Genomic DNA, 27,735 nt, shown 5'->3' on the forward strand with positions numbered 1-27,735 from the left:
CAAAAAATGTTAATTTATTTGATTCAAAAAATAAAAGTTTTTGATTTAATTTTTCATCTGATTATTGAAAACCATGTTCACATACAGTAAAACAATGCAACAGGTAATCAAATAACACTTGAATTAGGTACAAATCACAACTTTGTTAGGTCCGGTCAAAAATGACCGGGAACAGTATAAGTGTATAAAAAACAACGTTTTTTGCCATTTTATAGAGAAAAAAGCTTTTTTTTTTTTTTTTTGCCTTTGAAAAAAGTATATCTACATAATGTTTGATATTATTACTTATAGTTAACATTTAGATCAAGATTTTTTTTTTATCTGCAAAAATAATCAATTTTTACAAAAATCGAAAAAATACCATGTTCCCTTTTGGATATAAAAAAATAATAAAACAAGCTTTGTATTTATTTTTTTTTTCTGGTATTTGAACAACCATCTTCACAAGCAATATAATAGTGCAAAAACTGTTTAAAAAAACCACTTAGATTAGCTAAAAATGATTATTTTATAAGGACGGTCAAAAATGACCGGGAACAGTACAAGTGTATGTGAAATCTAAACAGAACAGCAGCGTTAAGTTACCTGCAAATTTACAAAGATAAATTCTGCAATAGATTACAACACATGGTTTTAAAAATCTTAGCCATGAGCTTAAAACCTTTCAAAACTTTTCAAATCGGAGATTTTCAAAACTCTCAAGTGTCAATTTCTGATGTGAACTTTAACTATGGATTTAATTCATTTCAATGTAGTGTGAAATCCTTGTTCAATGCGCCTTAAAATCTGCTGTATCTAACACCTTTAGAGTTTGCTGCGATTTCACTGTGGATTTCGTCCCAAATCCCCATAATTTTCCAGGATGGTCAACTCACTCTATCAGTGTAAACCCATGACATTCTTCTAAGCTTAAAGAAATTATCCAGAAGTTCCAGAACTAAACATTTATTATAATTTTTTGCATGTGGGGCTAAGGACTAACAGGTAAGCAATTGCAAAGTACTTACCAGTTATGCCCTGCTCCGATGTCTGTTGGCTCAGAACCTGTCATGCCTCAAGATTCAATCTGGCAGTCTTGTGTTTGTCTGCTGGCGTCTCTATCCACTGAACCACTGGAGATCCAGTTGCTGTTGGACTGCTGATTGCCCGTTACCTTTTCATCCACTCTTTTCTTACAGCATATGTTTTCCATTTGCTATTTGGCCTATAGTCTCACACTGCAGGGGTTTCTATTTAAACCTACCCAGTTTGGTGGTGAAGGAGTAGTCCTTTTTGTCACAGTTTGTTAGTGTCTTCCCTAGGAGTTATCTACGTGGTTTTGATCATCTGTGTATTTCATTTTCCTCTCCCATTTGGTTGGTCACTCCTATTGTTCCCTTCTTTTCCACTTTGTTGTTTCTTGGGCATGATTGTATGATTGCAGTTTCCTTTCATTCCAGTCTTCTACCCCTGTCTGTCCGTTTTGTGCTATCCATTTCATGTAAGTCCTGTACCTCCCTGATTGGGGAGGGACTAGTTTCAGTGTGCATTCAGGAGCATAGTAAGGTTGGAGACCCAGGCCTCTCTACCTTCAAGAGTACCCCTGTGACAGGGATAGTGAGGGTCCCAGCTCCAGGGACAGTTGCAGGCCCCCTCATCCTTACTTTAAACCAGCATATTGTGACAGAACCGTAACAGACTGCTGATGTCATGGCATCGGGGCAGCATCTAATCTTCCACTGCACTCAGCTCTATTGATGGGGTGTCTCTGCTGAAATCATGATGATTGACAGCCGCTTCCCCGTTACCTAACTGTTGGGAGCCAGCCCTCACTTTACATGACATCTGCAGTGATGAACCTTCGACAGAGTAGACCAGAAGCGAAGCAGCTGCTCTGTTGTTGAGAAATGAAATGAAGCCTGGGAATCACCAGCTGAGCTGGCAGAGATTATCTCCAGAACAGACTGGAACTTAACAGCTACCCACCTGTTAGTTCAAAGCCCCATACTCAAAAATAACAAAAGTCCCAGACATTCACAAAATGATTACAACAGTATCTTCCCTCATCGTTTTAACAATATATTGCATGTCTCCCATGATTATCAAAGCAAAACCAAAGGGATAATGTCCTTTTCTGGATTAGCAATCCATAAATATTTTATATGACAAAAATATATAGGTCAATAATAGGACAGAGAGGGAAGAGCCACAAACCATTATACTATGACTCTAATGAAAAGTGTCCATATAGGAGCCACCAATAGTCAATTAACTTTCTTACTAATTACAATTTTTTCGGACCATAAGACGCACCCCATATTTTCAGAAGGAAAATGGGGAAAAAAATTAATGCGTCAAATGGGGGTCCATCTTGCAGTCCTGAATTTAGCTTATCCTGGGGGGATCAGCAGCCCTAGTGGAGCGGAGTCACAGGGGGTGTTTGGTGGTCCGGCGATGCTATGAACCAGACTGGTGTGGCAGGTTCGGGGGGCTCCAACAACATTTTGTGAAAGCTCAGAGCCCACGAATTCCATTGCCTCGATGCTGTGGCCTCTGGGAGAACTCGGGAGACGAGATCTCATTGCCGAGATCTCAATCTGCGCATGTGCTGCCTCTGGTGGCCATTTTCCCAGAGGCCACCGCATCGAAGCAATGGAAGAAGGGATCTCACTCCCATCCTGATGCGGCAGGTTCGGCGGTGCTCCATGGTGACTAAGTACAGGTTATTCTGACTATAAGACGCACCCATGCTTTCCCCAAAAGTTTTTTGGGAAAAAAGTGCATCTTATAGTCTGAAAAGTACGGTAATCCAAGCTTACTCTATGATCCACATTTCTATTGCTAAAGCAAAGCTGTGCTTGATTTATTTTATTGTATCTGCAAAACTGTCCATCAAGTGGGCAGTGCTACATCTGTAAATCATTACTCACCAATTCTTCTTCATCTTCTTCATCATGTCGGACACCACACCAACACTTTTTCTTGTATTTATCTGACCAGAAGCAGACAAGATTGCAGACTGGTCTTATGAATAGTGGTTTAATATTCTTCCCATGTTCATGACCTGAGGAATAAATGCACGACATGTTATATCAGTAGCTCTGATATAGCATTGGTTCTTTACAGTTTGGTACGGGTTGCATCCACATTTTAGCTAGCACCAAAGAGGAAGGGAATAGATCAATCATTGTGTGTTCATTTTAATTGTAAGGGAGGAATAAGTTGCTTTCTGACTTTCAAAAAACATAAAAATCCACTTAGATATGAGTAAAAATAGAAAGACTTTACCAACCTGTTATAAAACTGATCAGAAGCCCAGCGATGATGCACCCAAGGCAGCCCACAGCACTGTAGTAGAGGTAGGACAAACTGTACCAGTTATCTGCCAGCACTGACCTGATCGTAAAAAAAAAATGTTTGCTAAAAAGCTATTGGAGAGAGGAAAAGCACAAAATACATCTTTTTAATATCTTTTGTTTTATGACAAATCGTAAGTAAGTATTACAAGCCGCTTTAGTCAATATATAATCTGCACTAAAACTGATAAGTGGCCAATCTTTGAATAAATCAATAGTAAAAACAAAATAAAAAAACTTTGTAATATTTTTTTTTTCATAGAAAGTATGCTTCTTTCTTCATTGATGAGCCCCTACTTCTCCTTGAGGGAAGAGGTAGCACCCTGCTGTGGCACTGACATTGGGAGCATCGACTAAGAGCAGCCCCTGGGACTAGACAAAGCAAGATAAAGGGGTAAGGGTCATAGCGGCACGCCTGGACCCGTATGACTCTATACCCAGGAAGATGCAGGCATTTCAAGTTTCTCGATATTGTTTTGTTGTCTCTGTTGCCGGGAACAAGACAATATCTGTAGCTCTGGGGAAGGAGCCGGTGTACTGTATGGAAAGTGATGGAGAGTGCTTAACCTGTTACTCTCTGTACACCAGTTTGGCCATCAATAAAATGGACACTATTAGCAAAAGCTGGTTTGATTCCCCGATTGAAAGGGTCCATTGGGACAGTTCTGCACCAAATATATCAGAGTGGACTGTGGAGATCTCAGACTCCAAAGTGCTCTCACTCATGCAGATTCACAACTCTCATTTTTTCTTAATGAGTCAAGGCGTAGAAAATGGGGCCCTCTCCCACGACTACCGCCTTGGGTCCAGTTACATCTGAATCAGCTATGACACAAAAGAAGATGGTGTAATTAATGAGCCCGCCACACCGCTAATCATATACAGTTAAGTCCATATATATTTAGACATAGACAACATTTTTATAATTTTGTTTATAGACTTTACCACAATGAATTTTAAACAAAACAATTCAGATGCAGTTTAAGTTCACACTTTCAGCTTTCATTTGAGGGTATCCACATTAAAATTGGATGAAGGGTTTAGGAGCGTCAGCTCCTTAACATGTGCCACCCTGTTTTTAAAGGGACCAAAAGTAATTGGACAATTGACTCCAAGGCTATTTCGTGGACAGGTGTGGGCAATCCCATCGTTATGTCATTCTCAATTAAGCAGATAAAAGGCCTGGAGGTGATTTGAGGTGTGGTGTTTGCATTTGGAAGGTTTTGCTGTGAAGTAAACACGCGGTCAAAGGAGCTCTCCATGCAGGTGAAACAAGCCTTAAGCTACGAAAACAGAAAAAATCCATCCCAGAAATTGCTACAATATTAGGAGTGGCAAAATCTACAGTTTGGTACATCCTGAGAAAGAAAGAAAGTACTGCTGAACTCATCAATGCAAAAAGACCTGGGCACCCACGGAAGACAACAGTGGTGGATAATCGCAGAATAATCTCCATGGTGAAGAGAAACTCCATCACAACAGCCAACCAAGTGAACAACACTCTCCAGGAGGTAGGTGTATCAATTTCCAAATCTACCATAAAGAGAAGACTGCATGAAAGTAAATACAGAGGGTTCACTGCACGGTGCAGCCACTCATAAGCATCAAGAATAAAAAGGCTAGACTGGACTTTGCTAAAAAACATCTAAAAAAGCCAGCACAGTTCTGGAAGAACAATCTTTGGACAGATGAAACCAAGATCAACCTCTATCTGAATGATGGAAAGAGAAAAGTATGGCGAAGGCGTGGTACAGCTCATTATAGAAAGCACACCACATCATCTGTAAAACACGTCGGAGGTAGTGTGATGGCTTGGGCATGCATGGCTGCCAGTGGCACTGGGTCACTAGTGTTTATTGATGATGTGACACAGGACAGAAGCAGCCGAATGAATTCTGAGGTATTCAGAGCCATACTGTGTGTTCAGATCCAGCCAAATGCAACCAAACTGATTGGTCGTCATTTCATACTACAGATGGACAATGACCCAAAACATAAAGCCAAAGCAACCCAGGAGTTTTTTCAATCAAAGAAGTGGAATACTTTTGAATGGCCAAGTCAGTCACCTGATCTCAACCCAATTGAGCATGCATTTCACTTGTTAAAGACTAAATTTCAGACAGAAAGGCCCACAAACCAACAGCAAATGAAAACCACCGCAGTGAAGGCCTGGCAGAGCTTCAAAAAGGCATCTTTTTTTTTTACACAGCATCTGGTGATGTCCATGAGTTCAACACTTCAGGCAGTCATTGCCAACAAAGGGTTTTCAACCAAGTACTAGAAATGAACATTTTATTTAAAATTATTTAATCTGTCCAATTACTTTTAGTCCCTTTAAAAACAGGGTGGCACATGTTAAGGAGCTGAAACTTCTAAACCCTTCATCCAATTTTAATGTGGATACCCTCAAATGAAAGCGGAAAGCCTGAACTTAAACTACATCTGAATTGTTTTGTTTAAAATTCATTGTGGTAATATCTATAACCAAAATTAGAAAAATGTTGTCTCTGTCCAAATATATATGGACCTAACTGTAACAACACAGAAAGAGGAATCTCTTCTTTTAACCAGGAACTAGGGAAAAAATTATAATAAAATTGAAAGACAGTAGTTAATATCACAATATTACAATAAAAAAAGAATTCATTAGGGTTTATTAACATGTAAACAAGGATTTTGGTGTTGCTGACAACATATACCTTGCCGGAGGAATAGCGGTAGTCAGGGATGTAGGCAAAACTGTTGCTAATGTGCCATTGATGGTTTCATTAAGCAATTTGCATCCATCTGTCCTTAGTGTTAGAGGAAGTGTCTTGGATGGGGGCGCAGGATATATAAATCCTCCAATGGCAACCCAAAAAGACAGTGTGATTCCTGTCAGCAGGCCTCCTAATGCACCCTGGAAAGAATACCGGTAGGTATAATAAGGTAATAAGGTTACAAATAAACAATAGCTTATAAATGTAAATTCTTATTATATCAGCTATAATTAGGAGATTAATACTGCTAACAGCCATTCATTATACAAAAACATCACAAAAAATGAAATGTATTTACATTGCATAAATATATGGATGGACAGTACAGAGATTATCTAATAATCTTTTTACGCCTAAGTCTACACGAATGACAAACAGGCCTCGGCTACTTATTGAGCAAAGAAAGTTTAATCATTATCATAGATGGAGATTCTTTACTGTAAGAGCAATGAGTCAGTCCAGTACAGAATTCCCATGCAGCAATGATAAGTATGTGCTACTCGGCAGGAGCTCCCACCAGGGCCTAAACCAGCAAGAAGTCCAAAGACATCTGAGGCACCATAGAGATACCTATAACAATCCAATCTTTATTCCAAAATATCACTTTCCACCTAGCTTTTCTCAACACACATCACAATCTACCCAGATTTCCTATTTCCTCACTGGTGGATTATAATGTAAGTTTGATGGGAGTACTTGAATACCTACAGTGGGGCAAAAAAGTATTTAGTCAGTCAGCAATAGTGCAAGTTCCACCACTTAAAAAGATGAGAGGCGTCTGTAATTTACATCATAGGTAGACCTCAACTATGGGAGACAAACTGAGAAAAAAAAATCCAGAAAATCACATTGTCTGTTTTTTTATCATTTTATTTGCATATTATGGTGGAAAATAAGTATTTGGTCAGAAACAAACAATCAAGATTTCTGGCTCTCACAGACCTGTAACTTCTTCTTTAAGAGTCTCTTCTTTCCTCCACTCATTACCTGTAGTAATGGCACCTGTTTAAACTTGTTATCAGTATAAAAAGACACCTGTGCACACCCTCAAACAGTCTGACTCCAAACTCCACTATGGTGAAGACCAAAGAGCTGTCAAAGGACACCAGAAACAAAATTGTAGCCCTGCACCAGGCTGGGAAGACTGAATCTGCAAAAGCCAACCAGCTTGGAGTGAAGAAATCAACAGTGGGAGCAATAATTAGAAAATGGAAGACATACAAGACCACTAATAATCTCCCTCGATCTGGGGCTCCACGCACAATCCCACCCCGTGGGGTCAGAATGATCACAAGAACGATGAGCAAAAATCCCAGAACCACGCGGGGGGACCTAGTGAATGAACTGCAGAGAGCTGGGACCAATGTAACAAGGCCTACCATAAGTAACACACTACGCCACCATGGACTCAGATCCTGCAGTGCCAGTCGTGTCCCACTGCTTAAGCCAGTACATGTCCGGGCCCATCTGAAGTTTGCTAGAGAGCATTTGGATGATCCAGAGGAGTTTTGGGAGAATGTCCTATGGTCTGATGAAACCAAACTGGAACTGTTTGGTAGAAATACAACTTGTCGTGTTTGGAGGAAAAAGAATACTGAGTTGCATCCATCAAACACTATACCTACTATAAAGCATGGTGGTGGAAACATCATGCTTTGGGGCTGTTTCTCTGCAAAGGGGCCAGGACGACTGATCCGGGTACGTGAAAGAATGAATGGGGCCATGTATTGTGAGATTTTGAGTGCGAACCTCCTTCCATCAGCAAGGGCATTGAAGATGAAACGTGGCTGGGTCTTTCAACATGACAATGATCCAAAGCACACCGCCAGGGCAACGAAGGAGTGGCTTCGTAAGAAGCATTTCAAGGTCCTGGAGTGGCCTAGCCAGTCTCCAGATCTCAACCCTATAGAAAACCTTTGGAGGGAGTTGAAAGTCCGTGTTGCCAAGTGAAAAGCCAAAAACATCACTGCTCTAGAGGAGATCTGCATGGAGGAATGGGCCAACATACCAACAACAGTGTGTGGCAACCTTGTGAAGACTTACAGAAAACGTTTGACCTCTGTCATTGCCAACAAAGGATATATTACAAAGTATTGTGATGAAATTTTGTTTCTGACCAAATACTTATTTTCCACCATAATATGCAAATAAAATGATAAAAAAAACAGACAATGTGATTTTCTGGATTTTTTTTCCTCAGTTTGTCTCCCATAGTTGAGGTCTACCTATGATGTAAATTACAGACGCCTCTCATCTTTTTAAGTGGTGGAACTTGCACTATTGCTGACTGACTAAATACTTTTTTGCCCCACTGTATATTGTTGTCGTTATACCATGAGGAACAGCGTACAACCGACCCTAATAAATGGAAAATACATTTGAGGGTCTTTGATGGATCTGATGAGATGTGGTTAATCATTACTCAGGTTTTCCCGAGTATGCTTGGGTGGTCTCCGAGTATTTCGGCGTTCTCGGTGATTTAGTTTATGTCAACGCAGCGGCATGATTTGCAGCTGCTAGACAGCCTGAGTACATGTGGGAGTTGCCTGTTTGCTAGGGAATTCCCACATGTATTCAAGCTGTCTGGCAGCCACAAATCACGCAGTTGTGTTGACATAAACTAAATTCCCGAGCATGCCAAATACGCGGAGACCACCCGAGCAACAAGTATACTCGCTCATCACTGTGACTACACGTTCTCATATTGAAATGGTGATGTCTCCTGCATGTCATACTCCTGTGGATTCTATTCTATCTATACAGTAAATATATTTGTATATATGTACATATTTTTTTGTAAAGTGATTATTGTTTATTTTATACACTAGATAGTTATTATGGCTACTGGGATGGGCCTGAGGAGGAGGGAGAGGTGGGGCCCATTAATCTTGAAGGATGTAAAGCTTTGTTTGTATGTCTCTATACTGTGACTATATTTTTGGCTTCAGAAGAACCATATGGCCGAGTCGTTACTCTATTTTTGCCTCCTCGCTGCTGTGATGTTTTAAATATTTGGGAATAAAGATTGGATTGTTATAACGATCTCTATGGTGCCTCGGAAATCTTTGGATTTGTAAGAGCGGTGAGACTATGGAAGTCTCTGGCACAACAAGTTGCAACAGTCATTTCACTAAACAAGATCAGGAAGGGTGTAGGTTCTTGATGAACATAGGTACAGGTTATGGGCATTAGATTCAGTGATGTGACTTATATGCAGAGAAATAGTCTGATTGCCGTATGTGGAGTCGGGAAGGATTGGTTTCCTACTATAGTTTAATTTGCATCGGTCTCTTGGGGGTTTTGCCACAGTAGGTTAGTTGTATAGGTTGATCTCGATAAACTTGTGTCTTCCAATCTTTCTTTCAATCTTATCAACGGTGCCAATGCAAGTCTATGGGTCCAAGAAAAACACAGACAGTACATGGATGGCATCAGTGTGCAATGCAAGTGCTGTCCGTATTTAACTTTGCAAGGTTTTGGAGAAGCTTTGTAATTTATTTATTTATCCAGCTGTGAAAAACACGAATGACACTGATGATAAAAATGGACACACGGACCGTATACTGATGACACACTGATCCTAAACAATGATAACATTAGCACCATTTTTTCATGTTTGTGTTTAAACATGGACGTGTGAATGAGGCCTTAGGGTGAATGTTTTCTTTGATGTCTAACTACACAGATAAAACGTTTTAAGAGATTTACTCAACAGCAGTCCTTCAATTTAATTTCACCTAATTAAAGATATAAAAATATTGTAAAGAAATGAACAATGTGGATCAAGTAATTGCTGCCATGAAAAGCACAATTCAGTTCAGTTCTGTGCTTATGGCAATCAGTCCTCCTTGAATAAAAGACAAAACTGTTAAAATTGCCATTTTTCAACCTTACCTTCCAGTTGGTCCATGGGAACAAAATGCCCAAAGAGAATAACCCTAACATTGGACCTCCACACATTCCATGGATACTAAGTGCAGCCTGTGGATATAAATCAATTGAAAGAAATGAAGGAGAGTTATTACTAATCCTTCATCAGTGATTATCGACAACAGCGTTCATTATCAATGGCTAGGCGACATGCGGTCTATATTTACTCACATTTTACACAGGTGCCTACTGCTTTACATAAAATTGCACCAAAGTGATTGTTGTATCCAAGCTGACAGACTGATGAAAGGGCACCTCATCCCATGTCATCCAGTCAACTCCCCTGCAGTGTGATTGTGGGGCGCAGATGGGCAATATGACAGCCGGGGACCTAATGAAGGCGTCCAGCTCTTCCATCTTTGTACTCCAAAGATTAATACGCTTGTTATAGGTTGGACTTTAATGGGTTTTAACATAATATTAATTTCATTATATGTAAAATATTTTTGAAAAGTTTTTTGAATATATAATAGAACAATAATAAGTTCCACAATTTGATGTGTTGAAAAAATGTTCCAGTGCTTAGATAATTTTATAAATGTGCTCCTGGTATATGTTGTTATTTGCAGTGTCGGAAGGTGCACAGCTGCTCCAGTTTGTGGTCAGCACTTACAACAGTCCCTGGCTAGAGGAGGGAAGCACAAGTCACTTATGATAAGTGAGTATACAGACAAAACAGCAGGTTCTCACAGCTGTTACTTTCTGAGATAACACATTTCCCTGCCGAAGGTAACACATTTACCACTCTCTTTTATAACAGAAATGAGAATGTATGATGTGTTCACAAGACTTGTGACGGTGCACAAACTAAGTCAAAGATTAAGCTGTTACACACGCAGGTGACGTACGTGGTTTGTGAACTCACTATGCCACAGGGCTGGGTTTGCCTAGGAGAGTAATAGATAAGTGGTTACCAGGTATTTACTTGAGCTCTTGATGGAGGAGTCAGGCTTAGCTGCGGGTAGCGGCCAGGTACCACTCCTAGGCAGTCCTCGGTACTGCAGCTGCTGATGTTATGGATTAGGTACGCACACACGGATCTAGACTCAGACTCCGCTCAGACAACTAAGTTCTGGATTCTCTGACAGAACAGTTACAGACATGAACAAGAACTTGGGCTCCATTCAAACTACTAGATTCAGGATCCTCAGGCAAAACTGTTACTGAAATGCCTCTCAGCTACAGGCAGATTTGGCGACAGAACTCAGAGCAGGAAGGAAGCTGAGAGTATGTTGGGGGACCACACTGCATGGATGGGGTGGTGAGTATGCAGGCATCCCTGCATGGAGGAGGAAGGGGAAACATGCAGTGACACCGGCAATAGCGTTACATAAGCAAGCAGCATGTCTGAAACTGTCAAAACTAGTGAATATGCAGTATTTTTTCCTGCATAAAGAACACATTAAAAAGATATCAGAATTGCTGTTTTTGATCACCTTAGCTGCTCAAAATAGTAAAATAGTAATAAAAAGTAATGAAATAATCATATGTACTTAATTTGGCACCAATAAATCTACACTTTCCATAAAAGAGAAATTAAAAAGTTTATGGTTTTAAGAATACAATGGCAAAAGTAAAAAGTAATAATGAAAAAAATAAATCAACAAAATTGCTCATTTTTTTGCAACCAGAAAGATTTTTTTTTTCAGTACAATATGTGGTAAATGAATGATGCCATTAAAAATACCACTCAGTTATAAAAGGGTTCTTTGGATAAATTATTTAGATGGGATGAAAAACTGAAATCTAAAATACAAAATAGGACAACTTTAATAAAAAATATTTCACCAATTGGCATAAAAAAGCCATGTGCAGAATGATATGTTACTATGCTTACAGACTACAAACAAATCCTGTGTCCTGATGCCGCAGAGACGTGTCGCAACTTTCATCTTGCTTAATACAGGGAAATAAAAACACAGGAGCACAGGATGACTATTGACATCATTTACTTCTAGTCTTTACTTACTGCAAGAGTTTATATACAGATTACATGTATTACAAGATATAAAATATTATTTTTCTATTCATACACTATGGTTACCTAGACAGAATATATTCTAATATTATCTATTCAATACTTAAAGAAGGACAACTATCAAAATTTGTATCCTCAAAGTATTGCAGTCATCATATTACATAGCAATGTATAATGGTCGTGGCAATGGTCGTGGGTGTTTTGCCACGACCAATCAGCGACTTGGATTTCCATGACAGAGAGAGGCCGCGACCAATGAATATCCGTGACAGACAGACAAACGGAAGTGACCCTTAGACAATTATATAGTAGATGGAGAATACTAGACTGACTCCTATATCTCACAAGAAGTAATTATGTACTGACCTGTACAACTCCACCCATGAACGATGCAACCACTGCCATCACAGTGCATAGAATGCCAAACAGGACACCTAAAATATTAGAAAGGATCACAATATTGCAATTACAATCTGCAGTCAGTCGCATCTGATTTTTAGGGTAAATTCACATGACTGTATTTTCAGTCCGAGTGCTGTCCTAGAAAAAACTAACATCACAGGAACAGCATGAGAACGAATATACAGTGGGGCAAAAAAGTATTTAGTCAGTCAGCAATAGTGCAAGTTCCACCACTTAAAAAGATGAGAGGCGTCTGTAATTTACATCATAGGTAGACCTCAACTATGGGAGACAAACTGAGAAAAAAAAATCCAGAAAATCACATTGTCTGTTTTTTTAACATTTTATTTGCATATTATGGTGGAAAATAAGTATTTGGTCAGAAACAAAATTTCATCTCAATACTTTGTAATATATCCTTTGTTGGCAATGACAGAGGTCAAACATTTTCTGTAAGTCTTCACAAGGTTGCCACACACTGTTGTTGGTATGTTGGCCCATTCCTCCATGCAGATCTCCTCTAGAGCAGTGATGTTTTTGGCTTTTCGCTTGGCAACATGGACTTTCAACTCCCTCCAAAGGTTTTCTATAAGGTTGAGATCTGGAGACTGGCTAGGCCACTCCAGGACCTTGAAATGCTTCTTACGAAGCCACTCCTTCGTTGCCCTGGCGGTGTGCTTTGGATCATTGTCATGTTGAAAGACCCAGCCACGTTTCATCTTCAATGCCCTTGCTGATGGAAGGAGGTTTGCACTCAAAATCTCACTATACATGGCCCCATTCATTCTTTCATGTACCCGGATCAGTCGTCCTGGCCCCTTTGCAGAGAAACAGCCCCAATGCATGATGTTTCCACCACCATGCTTTACAGTAGGTATGGTGTTTGATGGATGCAACTCAGTATTCTTTTTCCTCCAAACACGACAAGTTGTGTTTCTACCAAACAGTTCCAGTTTGGTTTCATCAGACCATAGGACATTCTCCCAAAACTCCTCTGGATCATCCAAATGCTCTCTAGCAAACTTCAGACGGGCCCGGACATGTACTGGCTTAAGCAGTGGGACACGTCTGGCACTGCAGGATCTGAGTCCATGGTGGCGTAGTGTGTTACTTATGGTAGGCCTTGTTACATTGGTCCCAGCTCTCTGCAGTTCATTCACTAGGTCCCCCCGCGTGGTTCTGGGATTTTTGCTCACCGTTCTTGTGATCATTCTGACCCCACGGGGTGGGATTTTGCGTGGAGCCCCAGATTGAGGGAGATTATCAGTGGTCTTGTATGTCTTCCATTTTCTAATTATTGCTCCCACTGTTGATTTCTTCACTCCAAGCTGGTTGGCTATTGCAGATTCAGTCTTCCCAGCCTGGTGCAGGGCTACAATTTTGTTTCTGGTGTCCTTTGACAGCTCTTTGGTCTTCACCATAGTGGAGTTTGGAGTCAGACTGTTTGAGGGTGTGCACAGGTGTCTTTTTATACTGATAACAAGTTTAAACAGGTGCCATTACTACAGGCAATGAGTGGAGGAAAGAGGAGACTCTTAAAGAAGAAGTTACAGGTCTGTGAGAGCCAGAAATCTTGATTGTTTGTTTCTGACCAAATACTTATTTTCCACCATAATATGCAAAAAAAATGATAAAAAAACAGACAATGTGATTTTCTGGATTTTTTTTTCTCAGTTTGTCTCCCATAGTTGAGGTCTACCTATGATGTAAATTACAGACACCTCTCATCTTTTTAAGTGGTGGAACTTGCACTATTGCTGACTGACTAAATACTTTTTTGCCCCACTGTAATGCAATTATGATATTCAGATGAGCTTTTTTTGTCACTGACCAAATTTACGTGTGACAAAAATCACAGCATGCACTAGTACTTCTGTATGTTGGATGAGACCTGCCTATTCAAGTCTATGGTTGCAAAAAAGAATGGATCAAACATAAGCTGTAGCATCTGATTTTTACGGATACATTGCATTTCTGCAACATAAGAATTCCTCCTCCAAGATGGCGCCGCCCACGCCTGCGCAGTAGCAGCTATCGGTGTCTAGCTGTGATCCGATAGCTGCTACTGCGCAAGCGCCAGCATCGCCATCTTACTGGGGAAGAGAAAAAAAATCCTCCTCCAAGATGGCGCCTCCCACGCCTGCACAGTAGGAGCTATCGGTGTCTATAGCTGTGATTCGAGAGCTGCTACTGCGCAAGCGCCGGCATCGCCATCTTACTGGAGAAGAGAAAAAAAATCCTCCTCCAAGATGGCGCCTCCCACGCCTGTGCAGAAGCTGCTATCGGTGTCTAGCTGTGATCTGAGAGCTGCTACTGCGCAAGCGCCGGCATCGCCATCTTACTGGAGAAGAGAAAAAAATCCTCCTCCACGATGGCGCCTCCCACGCCTGCGCAGTAGCAGCTATCGGTGTCTAGCTGTGATCCGAGAGCTGCTACTGCGCAAGCGCCGGCATCGCCATCTTACTGGAGAAGAGAAAAAAAATCCTCCTCCAAGATGGCGCCTGTAATCAGTATAACAACGCCGACCTGACACTGTCTGTAGGTTACTGTGCACAATCCTGCTGACAGGCTCCCTTATACAGGATCAGACTACACAGGGTTTGTTTGTAGTCTGTTACCATGAAAACACATACATCTGCATAGAAAATGCATTCCCAAAATTGTATTATTTTTTTTAATTGAAACTATTTTCACTAAGTTGCTGTATGCCATTGTTTAATAAATGCAAGAAAATAAATAGAAAAAACAAAAAGAATTGCACACAAAAATGTATTACTAGTTCTATTCAATCTGTTCTAGTCAATACTCACATAAGCCTTTACTAATCCAGGTGCTCTTCTTGTCTGATATGTTCTTGAAAACATTCTTAACAATGTCTTCGTAGGTGACAGTAGCAAGAGCGTTGATGCTGGCGGCCACGGTGCTGTGGTACAGTATCAAATACCAATCATATCATGTGACAATTATAATGGAGAGCTGAGTTTTGTTTCTGCTGATCATCTGTATTTGCTTCAGGGTTTATTCACATGCGACAGTATATTGCAATTGTCGCTATAATTGTGGCAATTTTGGAAAAACTACTGTAAATGTGCTATCACCATGTAACTAGCCCGTAACTGGAAATAAATGCAGTCAGATATTGATCAGGCTGGATGGTGATATTTGGACTAATATTAACCCACCGTAAATGGATTTTATACATCAGCCTGACTGCTGCAGTCTTAAAGGCCAGTGGTCAATTAGATATTATATTGTAGGCTTATATTCCCTTTTTTTATTTTAATTTAGATTTAAAGTCATCTCAGCAGTGATGTAACTACCTTATGGGCAGGCAATGTACTATGCTTTCCATTTTCTATGGCGCTGTCATAGTAACTACCTCCAGTGCCGGTGCAAGGAATGGCAGGCACTTGACTGCATGTATGTAAATCACATATTTGCCGTCATGTGCCCAACACTCCTGATGCCGGAACCAGAGAATCCTCATGGCTCGCAGTGCATGTGATCTGAGGATTCTCAAGTCTGCAGTCACATATATTGACTGCAGAATTGTAGCCTGAGGCCAGACATCCACTTTAATGAGCCACTTGGATGAATTGTTAATGGGAACCTGTCACCTGAATTTGGCGGGTCCTTTTTTGGGTCATATTGGCGGTATTTTTGGGTCTTTTATTAACCCCTTTTTTCCTGCTGGCCGCATGCTGGTCGCGAAATTGACTTGCCGTTGATTTGCTTTCCTTCTTTATTTTAATAATAATAATAATAATAATCTTTATTTTTATATAGCGCTAACATATTCCGCAGCGCTTTACAGTTTGCACACATTATCATCACTGTCCCCGATTGGGCTCACAATCTAGAATTCCTATCAGTATGTCTTTGGTATGTGGGAGGAAACCGGAGTGCCCGGAGGAAACCCACGCAAACACGGAGAGAACATACAAACTCTTTGCAGATGTTGTCCTAGGTGGGATTAGAACCCAGGACCCCAGCGCTGCAAGGCTGTAGTGCTAACCACTGTGCCACCGTGCTGCCCACACATATATTCCTTCCAAGTTAACGTGTGTGCAAAGCTATCTTGCCTTGCGTACGCACAGTATGCTTTGCCCAACTGCAAGCAAAGCCGAAAACCATTAGTGTGCATGCGCCGGCGCACTATGTCCCGGAACACAGCAAAATACTTCCGGGACATAGTGCGCCGGCGCATGCGCACTAATGGTTTTTGGCTTTGCCCGCAGTTAGGAAATGCATACTGTGCATGCGCCAGGCAAGATTGCTTTGTGCACGCGTTAACTTTGGAGGAAAGCAAATCAACGGCAAGTCAATTTTGCGACCAGCGTGCAGCCAGCGGGAAAAAAGGGGTTAATAAAAGACCCAAAAACACCACCTATATAACCCAAAAAAGGACCCGCCAAATTCAGGTGACAGGTTCCCTTTAACCTTCCAAATCACACAGTGTCTGAAGTGTGGAGCAGCAGTTATTTTGATTCATACACATCTATGAGACTTAGACCACATCACACATTCAGTATTTGGTGTCAGTATTTTACATCAGTATCTGTAAGCCATAATTAGGAGTGGGTGAGAAATGCAGAAGTGGTGCATGTACAGTATTTCTATTATACCTTTCATGTGTCTGTTCCTCTCCTGATTTTGGCTTTTAAATACAGATGCAAAATACTGACCAAATACTGAACGTGAGAAGGTGGCCTTAGAATGAGGCTCTGTAGCTTCATCCTGAGTCTCATAGACTTGCTTGAAAATATTTAAAAAGTGACCTACGCTTCATGCTGAAGACACTGTGTGATCCGGTAGATTAATAATGGGGTCCAGAGCACCGCTAAAAACAGAAGAAGATGGAGACCGGTTAACAAATTACTGCACTCATTACACGTACATGCATCATTGCTACTGAATGGAAAAATAATTAAAAAATCACCGGAGTGCTATTTTAATACTATTTGTTCAATATCCATATGCAGTTATCTTCATTTATAGGGGCCACATACAATCAGAATTATATTGTTTCCGAAGTCAGAAAATGAAAGATCCCCTATACAGATATATTCTCAAAATAAGCAGCACAGAATTGTGGACATAAATAACGAGATTCTGCACATTTTGTGAAGCTCCATGAGGGGAATGTAACCCATTCTGAAGACTCTAATATTAAATATCATTAACTAATAATGCAATATTTTTAATAACTATTCTTATTTATGTTCAATGGTTTGTTAGTTGTTACCTTAATGTCCCGCTGAAGGCACATGCCACAAAGAGACCCGGAAGTCCTGGCAATTTTGAAAATATATGCATAACGAAATAGGGCATCATCTAGAAGAGAAAAAAAGAATGCTAGTTCAAACTCTGCATAACATTACATAATAACATAGTTACATAGTTATTAAGGTTGAAGGAAGACTTTAAGTCCATCTAGTTCAACCCATAGCCTAACCTAACATGCCCTAACATGCTGATCCAGAGGAAGGCAAAAAAAACCCATGTGGCAAATAGTAAGCTTTATTGTGGTCAAATGGACAGATACTCCAGTCTCTGCTTGAAAATTCTGCATCTCCTTTAGGGTTGCATTTAGTCTCTGGGCTGCCCCTCTCTCAGACAGGGCTGACAGTCAGCCTCCCTTGTCCCGGCTGACGATTTTGGTGGCATGTTTTTTTGTGGCACCATGTTCTTTTCATTAGATGATTGATGATAATGGATTTGATAGTGCTCTGGTTATCATCAGATATTTAGATTTTTTTTTATAACCCAACCATGACTTGTACATCACAACAACCTTGTTTCTGACTTCTTTGGAGATCTCCTTGGTCTTTATGGTGTTGTTGGTTAGTGGTGCCTCTTGCTTAATGGTATTGCAGCCTCTGTGGTCTTTCAGAAAAGGTGTATATATATTGACAGACCATGTGACACTTAGTGAAATGAAGTCTGTTGTGAATTCCGTTCTTGGGCTCCCTCCAGTGGTTGTAAATGGCACTTTTGTGAATTCTGCCCTTGGGCTCCCTCTGGTGGTTTTGAGTGGAACTGCCGCTCCTTGGGTTTAGCTTTAGCAGCTGCTTTCACTAATCGTCTCTCCTGGCTCTGCTATTTAACCTGGTCTAGTCTTCAGCCTATGCCACTTGTCAATGTTCTCTGGCTGGATTCACATCTCTGCTTGGATTCTCCTGGTTTCCTGACCAGTTCTGCAAAGATAAGTTCTGGCTTTGCTCATTTCAGTCCACATGTTGTGGACTTATTGTTCTGTGCATTCTATTTTTGTCCAGCTTGTCATTATGGATTTTTTCTGTTAGCTGGAAGCTCTGGGAAGCAGATTTACCCTCCACACCTTTAGTCAGGTGTGGAGATTTTGTAAACTCTGTGTGGATTGTTTTGTAGTTTTTATACTGACCGCACAGTATCCTTTCCTGTCCTATCTATCAAGCTAGACTGGCCTCCTATGCTAAAATCTGATTTCATTTCTGCGTATGTTATTTTCCTCTCCTCTCACCGTCAATATTTGTGGGGGGCTATCTTTCCTTTGGGGATTTTCTCTGAGGCAAGATAGGTTTCCTGTTTCCATCTTTAGGGGAAGTTAGATCTTAGGCTGTGCCGAGGGGTCTAGGGAGCGTCAGGTACCCCCCCACGGCTATTTCTAGTTGCGCTGCTAGGTTCAGGGTCTGCGGTCAGTACAGATACCACCTCCTTCAGAGCTTGTCTCATGTTGTTCCTAAACCACCAGATCATAACAGAAGTCCACCTGTGTGCAATCTAAGCATTTGACTTACGACAGTAATCGTAAGAAGATAAAAAGAGACACCCCAAGCGTATCGCTATGGAACATAGCTTTATCGGGAAAAGTGAGGTGGGGTGCACATCATTTCTATATCTCTTTTTCTCTTCTTACAACTGTTTGTTATGATACATGATGACGCACTTTCCACTATCATATTGGCTGTGCATCTTTCTTTTTTGCGGTTCTGGTTCTGAAAGTAATTTCCAGCACCAGAAATTTTGGGCTTCATGACAAAGGGGGTAAATGCATATGCACATGCCAATTTTTTAGTTAATTTTATTACATACACTTAATGTATGCCTATATTTTTCTCACTTCACTTCACCAACTTATACTATTTAGTGCTGATGCATCACACACAAAATTGATTATAAAATATTTAAACGCAGATTGTAATGTAACAACATAGCAAAATAGTCAAGGGGGGGTGATTACTTTTGCAAGCCACTGCATACATAGTAACATAGTAACATAGTTAGTAAGGCCGAAAAAAGACATTTGTCCATCCAGTTCAGCCTATATTCCATCATAATAAATCCCCAGATCTACGTCCTTCTACAGAACCTAATAATTGTATGATAAAATATTGTTCTGCTCCAGGAAGACATCCAGGCCTCTCTTGAACCCCTCGACTGAGTTCGCCATCACCACCTCCTCAGGCAAGCAATTCCAGATTCTCACTGCCCTAACAGTAAAGAATCCTCTTCTATGTTGGTGGAAAAACCTTCTCTCCTCCAGACGCAAAGAATGCCCCCTTGTGCCCGTCACCTTCCTTGGTATAAACAGATCCTCAGCGAGATATTTGTATTGTCCCCTTATATACTTATACATGGTTATTAGATCGCCCCTCAGTCGTCTTTTTTCTAGACTAAATAATCCTAATTTCGCTAATCTATCTGGGTATTGTAGTTCTCCCATCCCCTTTATTAATTTTGTTGCCCTCCTTTGTACTCTCTCTAGTTCCATTATATCCTTCCTGAGCACCGGTGCCCAAAACTGGACACAGTACTCCATGTGCGGTCTAACTAGGGATTTGTACAGAGGCAGTATAATGCTCTCATCATGTGTATCCAGACCTCTTTTAATGCACCCCATGATCCTGTTTGCCTTGGCAGCTGCTGCCTGGCACTGGCTGCTCCAGGTAAGTTTATCATTAACCAGGATCCCCAAGTCCTTCTCCCTGTCAGATTTACACAGTGGTTTCCCGTTCAGTGTGTAATGGTGATATTGATTCCTTCTTCCCATGTGTATAACCTTACATTTATCATTGTTAAACCTCATCTGCCACCTTTCAGCCCAAGTTTCCAACTTATCCAGATCCATCTGTAGCAGAATACTATCTTCTCTTGTATTAACTGCTTTACATAGTTTTGTATCATCTGCAAATATCGATATTTTACTGTGTAAACCTTCTACCAGATCATTAATGAATATGTTGAAGAGAACAGGTCCCAATACTGACCCCTGCGGTACCCCACTGGTCACAGCAACCCAGTTAGAGACTATACCATTTATAACCACCCTCTGCTTTCTATCACTAAGCCAGTTACTAACCCATTTACACACATTTTCCCCCAGACCAAGCATTCTCATTTTGTGTACCAACCTCTTGTGCGGCACGGTATCAAACGCTTTGGAAAAATCGAGATATACCACGTCCAATGACTCACCGTGGTCCAGCCTATAGCTTACCTCTTCATAAAAACTGATTAGATTGGTTTGACAGGAGCGATTTCTCATTAACCCATGCTGATATGGAGTTACACAGTTATTCTCATTGAGATAATCCAGAATAACATCCCTCAGAAACCCTTCAAATATTTTACCAACAATAGAGGTTAGACTTACTGGCCTATAATTTCCAGGTTCACTTTTAGAGCCCTTTTTGAATATTGGCACCACATTTGCTATGCGCCAATCCTGCGGAACAGACCCTGTCGCTATAGAGTCCCTAAAAATAAGAAATAATGGTTTATTTATTACATTATTTAGTTCTCTTAGTACTCGTGGGTGTATGCCATCCGGACTCGGAGATTTATCTATTTTAATCTTATTTAGCCGGTTTCGCACCTCTTCTTGGGTTAGATTGGTGACCCTTAATATAGGGTTTTCATTGTTTCTTGGGATTTCACCTAGCATTTCATTTTCCACCGTGAATACCGTGGAGAAGAAGGTGTTTAATATGTTAGCTTTTTCCTCGTCATCTACAACCATTCTTTCCTGACTATTTTTTAAGGGGCCTACATTTTCAGTTTTTATTCTTTTACTATTAATATAGTTGAAGAACAGTTTGGGATTAGTTTTACTCTCCTTAGCAATGTGCTTCTCTGTTTCCTTTTTGGCAGCTTTAAGTAGTTTTTTGGATAAAGTATTTTTCTCCCTATAGTTTTTTAGAGCTTCAATGGTGCCATCCTGCTTTAGTAGTGCAAATGCTTTCTTTTTACTGTTAATTGCCTGTCTTACTTCTTTGTTTAGCCACATTGGGTTTTTCCTATTTCTAGTTCTTTTATTCCCACAAGGTATAAACCGCTTACAGTGCCTATTTAGGATGTTCTTAAACATTTTCCATTTATTATCTGTATTCTTATTTCTGAGGATTGTCCCAGTCTACCAGATTAAGGGCATCTCTAAGCTGGTCAAACTTTGCCTTCCTAAAGTTCAGTGTTTTTGTGACTCCCTGACAAGTCCCCCTAGTGAAAGACAGGTGAAACTGTACAATATTGTGGTCGCTATTTCCTAGATGCCCGACCACCTGCAGATTTGTTATTCTGTCAGGTCTATTAGATAGTAAAACCACACAACAAAAAATAGTGCACAAGTCCAAAAAATATCATATAAAAATGTATATTTTTATTAAAGAACACGATACAACAATGGAAAAAGACAGTAAGGTAGGGGACATAGATAAAACCTCATGATACCTAAGAGGTGGTTACTGGTCCCCAGATGACAATAATAACCACACCACAAAATAACATTTGGGATGCGGTGGTAGATACACAAAAACACGTTATTTGGCACTGTCACAGGGCATAAGAGAAAGATCATACAATACTATAATGTCACAGTTAATAATACCCATGGGCAGCTACCGATAAAGATGGAGAAAGTGTACATACCACAAAGGTACAGGGGACCACACCAGCTCGGAACCCACCCCAACGCGCGTTTCGGTACAAGTCCTTCCTCAGGGAGACGCCCCCTGAGGAAGGACTTGTACCGAAACGCGCGTTGGGGTGGGTTCCGAGCTGGTGTGGTCCCCTGTACCTTTGTGGTATGTACACTTTCTCCATCTTTATCGGTAGCTGCCCATGGGTATTATTAACTGTGACATTATAGTATTGTATGATCTTTCTCTTATGCCCTGTGACAGTGCCAAATAACGTGTTTTTGTGTATCTTGTGTATCTACCACCGCATCCCAAATGTTATTTTGTGGTGTGGTTATTATTGTCATCTGGGGACCAGTAACCACCTCTTAGGTATCATGAGGTTTTATCTATGTCCCCTACCTTACTGTCTTTTTCCATTGTTGTATCGTGTTCTTTAATAAAAATATACATTTTTATATGATATTTTTTGGACTTGTGCACTATTTTTTGTTGTGTGGTTTTGCTTATTAGCATTAGTGTGTCCTACACATTGTCCATATTGAGGCTGCTTTTACTGTTCCATCATGCTAATATGAATGTACATATATATATCAGCCGTTTGTGTGTACCTTGTTTGGTATGTCTATTAGATAGTATTAGGTCTAAAAGTGCTGCTCCTCTGGTTGGATTCTGCACCAATTGTGAAAGATAATTTTTCTTGGTTATTAGCAGAAACCTGTTGCCTTTATGGGTTTCACAGGTTTCTGTTTCCCAGTTAATATCCGGGTAGTTAAAGTCCCCCATAACCAGGACCTCATTATGGGTTGCAGCTTCATCTATCTGCTTTAGAAGTAGACTTTCCTTGGTTTCTGTTATATTTGGGGGTTTGTAACAGACCCCAATGAGAATTTTGTTACCATTTTTCCCTCCATGAATTTCGACCCATATGGACTCGACATCCTCATTTCCTTCGCTAATATCCTCCCTTAAAGTGGACTTTAGACAAGACTTTACATAGAGACAAACCCCTCTTCCTCTCCGATTTTTACGATCCTTTCTAAACAGACTGTAACCCTGTAAGTTAACTGCCCAGTCATAGCTTTCATCTAACCATGTCTCGGTTATTCCCACTATGTCAAAGTTACCTGTAGATATTTCTGCTTCTAGTTCTTCCATCTTGTTTGTCAGGCTTCTGGCGTTTGCGAGCATGCAGTTTAGAGGATTTTGTTTTGTTCCAATCTCCTCGCTGTGGATTGTTTTAGAAATGTTCTTACCTCCCTTCTGAGTATGTTATCCTGGATCTTCTTTGTTCAAGTCTAATGTTTTTCTTCCCGTCCCCTCTTCTTCTAGTTTAACGCCCTCCTGATGAGTGTAGCGAGTCTTCTGGCGAATGTGTGTTTCCCAGGTTTGTTGAGGTGTAGTCCGTCTCTGGCGAGGAGTCCATCGTACAAGTAATTCACACCGTGGTCCAGGAATCCGAATCCTTGTTGTCTGCACCATCGTCTTAGCCAGTTGTTTGCATCAAGGATCCTGTTCCATCTCCTGGTGCCATGCCCGTCTACTGGAAGGATAGAAGAAAAAACTACCTGTGCATCCAGTTCCTTTACTTTCTTCCCCAACTCTTCAAAGTCTTTGCAGATTGTCGGTAGGTCCTTCCTTGCCGTGTCATTGGTGCCAACATGTATCAAAAGAAATGGGTGGACGTCCTTGGAGCTGAAGAGCTTTGGTATCCTATCGGTCACATCCTTGATCATCGCACCTTGAAGGCAGCATACTTCTCTTGCAGTTATGTCCGGTCTGCAGATGGCTGCTTCTGTGCCTCTCAGTAGTGAGTCTCCCACCACCACCACTCTTCGTTGCTTCTTGGCTGTACTTTTTGCTGTCACTTGTTGTTGTGTGCCCTTTTCTTTTTTGCTTGCTGGTATTGCTTCATCCTTAGGTGTGCCATCTTCATCCTCTACAAAGATTTGATATCGGTTCTTCAGTTGTGTGGTTGGTGATTTCTCCATGGTCTTCTTGCTTCTTTTGGTCACATGCTTCCACTCATCTGCTTTTGGAGGTTCTCTGACACTTTTTTCACCTTCTTTGACCAGTAGAGATGCTTCTGTTCTGTCTAGAAAGTCTTCATTCTCTTTGATGAGTTTCAAAGTTGCTATTCTTTCTTCCAGACCCCGCACCTTTTCTTCTAAAAGGGCCACTAGTCTACACTTCTGACAGGTGAAGTTTGATTCTTCTTCTGGTCGATCTGTGAACATGTAGCACATGCTGCAGCTCACCATGTAGGTTGTCACATCTGCCATGTTGCTCCTAGATCCTGCTGACTTGCTGTGTGTTTTCCTTCTTGTGTAATCTACTCAGCCAAGCTCTCTTGCAATAATGTCCTACAGGCAAAAATTTGCGCGCCGTAACGATCTTCTAGCTTAGGGAGACTCTTCGCTTTTCCCAGAAGGCACCTGGAATATGCAAATTAGCCTCCTCAAGCTTGAATCCCTGGTTTGGTGATGCTTTCCAAGCAGCTGGTCCCGGCTGTACCCAACGATCTTCTAGCTTAGGGAGACTCTTCGCTTTTCCCAGAAGGCACCTGGAATATGCAAATTAGCCTCCTCAAGCTTGAATCCCTGGTTTGGTGATGCTTTCCAAGCAGCTGGTCCCGGCTGTACCCAACGATCTTCTAGCTTAGGGAGACTCTTCGCTTTTCCCAGAAGGCACCTGGAATATGCAAATTAGCCTCCTCAAGCTTGAATCCCTGGTTTGGTGATGCTTTCCAAGCAGCTGGTCCCGGCTGTACCCAACGATCTTCTAGCTTAGGGAGACTCTTCGCTTTTCCCAGAAGGCACCTGGAATATGCAAATTAGCCTCCTCTAGCTTGAATCCCTGGTTTGGTGATGCTTTCCAAGCAGCTGGTCCCGGCTGTACCCAACGATCTTCTAGCTTAGGGAGACTCTTCGCTTTTCCCAGAAGGCACCTGGAATATGCAAATTGGCCTCCTCAAGCTTGAATCCCTGGTTTGGTGATGCTTTCCAAGCAGCTGGTCCCGGCTGTACCCAACGATCTTCTAGCTTAGGGAGGCTCTTCGCTTTTCCCAGAAGGCACCTGGAATATGCAAATTGGCCTCCTCAAGCTTGAATCCCTGGTTTGGTGATGCTTTCCAAGCAGCTGGTCCCGGCTGTACCCAACGATCTTCTAGCTTAGGGAGGCTCTTCGCTTTTCCCAGAAGGCACCTGGAATATGCAAATTGGCCTCCTCAAGCTTGAATCCCTGGTTTGGTGATGCTTTCCAAGCAGCTGGTCCCGGCTGTACCCAACGATCTTCTAGCTTAGGGAGGCTCTTCGCTTTTCCCAGAAGGCACCTGGAATATGCAAATTGGCCTCCTCAAGCTTGAATCCCTGGTTTGGTGATGCTTTCCAAGCAGCTGGTCCCGGCTGTACCCAACGATCTTCTAGCTTAGGGAGGCTCTTCGCTTTTCCCAGAAGGCACCTGGAATATGCAAATTGGCCTCCTCAAGCTTGAATCCCTGGTTTGGTGATGCTTTCCAAGCAGCTGGTCCCGGCTGTACCCAACGAACTTCTAGCTTAGGGAGGCTCTTCGCTTTTCCCAGAAAGCACCTGGAATATGCAAATTGGCCTCCTCAAGCTTGAATCCCTGGTTTGGTGATGCTTTCCAAGCAGCTGGTCCCGGCTGTACCCAACGATCTTCTAGCTTAGGGAGGCTCTTCGCTTTTCCCAGAAGGCACCTGGAATATGCAAATTGGCCTCCTCAAGCTTGAATCCCTGGTTTGGTGATGCTTTCCAAGCAGCTGGTCCCGGCTGTACCCAACGATCTTCTAGCTTAGGGAGGCTCTTCGCTTTTCCCAGAAGGCACCTGGAATATGCAAATTGGCCTCCTCAAGCTTGAATCCCTGGTTTGGTGATGCTTTATAAGCAGCTGGTCCCGGCTGTACCCAACGATCTTCTAGCTTAGGGAGGCTCTTCGCTTTTCCCAGAAAGCACCTGGAATATGCAAATTGGCCTCCTCAAGCTTGAATCCCTGGTTTGGTGATGCTTTCCAAGCAGCTGGTCCCGGCTGTACCCAACGATCTTCTAGCTTAGGGAGGCTCTTCGCTTTTCCCAGAAGGCACCTGGAATATGCAAATTGGCCTCCTCAAGCTTGAATCCCTGGTTTGGTGATGCTTTCCAAGCAGCTGGTCCCGGCTGTACCCAACGATCTTCTAGCTTAGGGAGGCTCTTCGCTTTTCCCAGAAGGCACCTGGAATATGCAAATTAGCCTCCTCAAGCTTGAATCCCTGGTTTGGTGATGCTTTCCAAGCAGCTGGTCCCGGCTGTACCCAACGATCTTCTAGCTTAGGGAGGCTCTTCGCTTTTCCCAGAAGGCACCTGGAATATGCAAATGAGCCTCCTCAAGCTTGAATCCCTGGTTTGGTGATGCTTTCCAAGCAGCGGGTCCCGGCTGTACCCAACGATCTTCTAGCTTAGGGAGGCTCTTCGCTTTTCCCAGAAGGCACCTGGAATATGCAAATGAGCCTCCTCAAGCTTGAATCCCTGGTTTGGTGATGCTTTCCAAGCAGCTGGTCCCGGCTGTACCCAACGATCTTCTAGCTTAGGGAGGCTCTTCGCTTTTCCCAGAAGGCACCTGGAATATGCAAATTAGCCTCCTCAAGCTTGAATCCCTGGTTTGGTGATGCTTTCCAAGCAGCTGGTCCCGGCTGTACCCAACGATCTTCTAGCTTAGGGAGGCTCTTCGCTTTTCCCAGAAGGCATCTGGAATATGCAAATTAGCCTCCTCAAGCTTGAATCCCTGGTTTGGTGATGCTTTCCAAGCAGCTGGTCCCGGCTGTACCCAACGATCTTCTAGCTTAGGGAGGCTCTTCGCTTTTCCCAGAAGGCACCTGGAATATGCAAATTAGCCTCCTCAAGCTTGAATCCCTGGTTTGGTGATGCTTTCCAAGCAGCTGGTCCCGGCTGTACCCAACGATCTTCTAGCTTAGGGAGGCTCTTCGCTTTTCCCAGAAGGCACCTGGAATATGCAAATTGGCCTCCTCAAGCTTGAATCCCTGGTTTGGTGATGCTTTCCAAGCAGCTGGTCCCGGCTGTACCCAACGATCTTCTAGCTTAGGGAGGCTCTTCGCTTTTCCCAGAAGGCACCTGGAATATGCAAATTGGCCTCCTCAAGCTTGAATCCCTGGTTTGGTGATGCTTTCCAAGCAGCTGGTCCCGGCTGTACCCAACGATCTTCTAGCTTAGGGAGGCTCTTAGCTTTTCCCAGAAGGCACCTGGAATATGCAAATTGGCCTCCTCAAGCTTGAATCCCTGGTTTGGTGATGCTTTCCAAGCAGCTGGTCCCGGCTGTACCCAACGATCTTCTAGCTTAGGGAGGCTCTTCGCTTTTCCCAGAAGGCACCTGGAATATGCAAATTAGCCTCCTCAAGCTTGAATCCCTGGTTTGGTGATGCTTTC

The 27,735-nt window shown here is 41.9% G+C and overlaps 1 protein-coding gene across 2 annotated transcripts in view; it reads right to left on the reverse strand.

Moving 5' to 3' along the window:
* Positions 1–27,735, reverse strand: part of SLC5A12 (solute carrier family 5 member 12) — a 173,536-nt gene that overhangs the window by 21,631 nt on the left and 124,170 nt on the right. For both annotated transcript variants that reach the window (XM_069738367.1, XM_069738366.1), the window contains exons 8-14: positions 17,650–17,738; positions 15,215–15,327; positions 12,369–12,436; positions 9,989–10,075; positions 6,035–6,234; positions 3,272–3,375; positions 2,910–3,043 (exon numbers count right to left, since the gene is read on the reverse strand). In XM_069738367.1, coding sequence (XP_069594468.1) covers positions 2,910–3,043; positions 3,272–3,375; positions 6,035–6,234; positions 9,989–10,075; positions 12,369–12,436; positions 15,215–15,327; positions 17,650–17,738 — 795 coding nt within the window. The remainder of the gene's footprint in view (positions 1–2,909; positions 3,044–3,271; positions 3,376–6,034; positions 6,235–9,988; positions 10,076–12,368; positions 12,437–15,214; positions 15,328–17,649; positions 17,739–27,735) is intronic.

Source organism: Ranitomeya imitator, chromosome 9 (assembly GCF_032444005.1).
Source record: "Ranitomeya imitator isolate aRanImi1 chromosome 9, aRanImi1.pri, whole genome shotgun sequence".
Taxonomy (NCBI): Eukaryota; Metazoa; Chordata; class Amphibia; order Anura; family Dendrobatidae; genus Ranitomeya; species Ranitomeya imitator.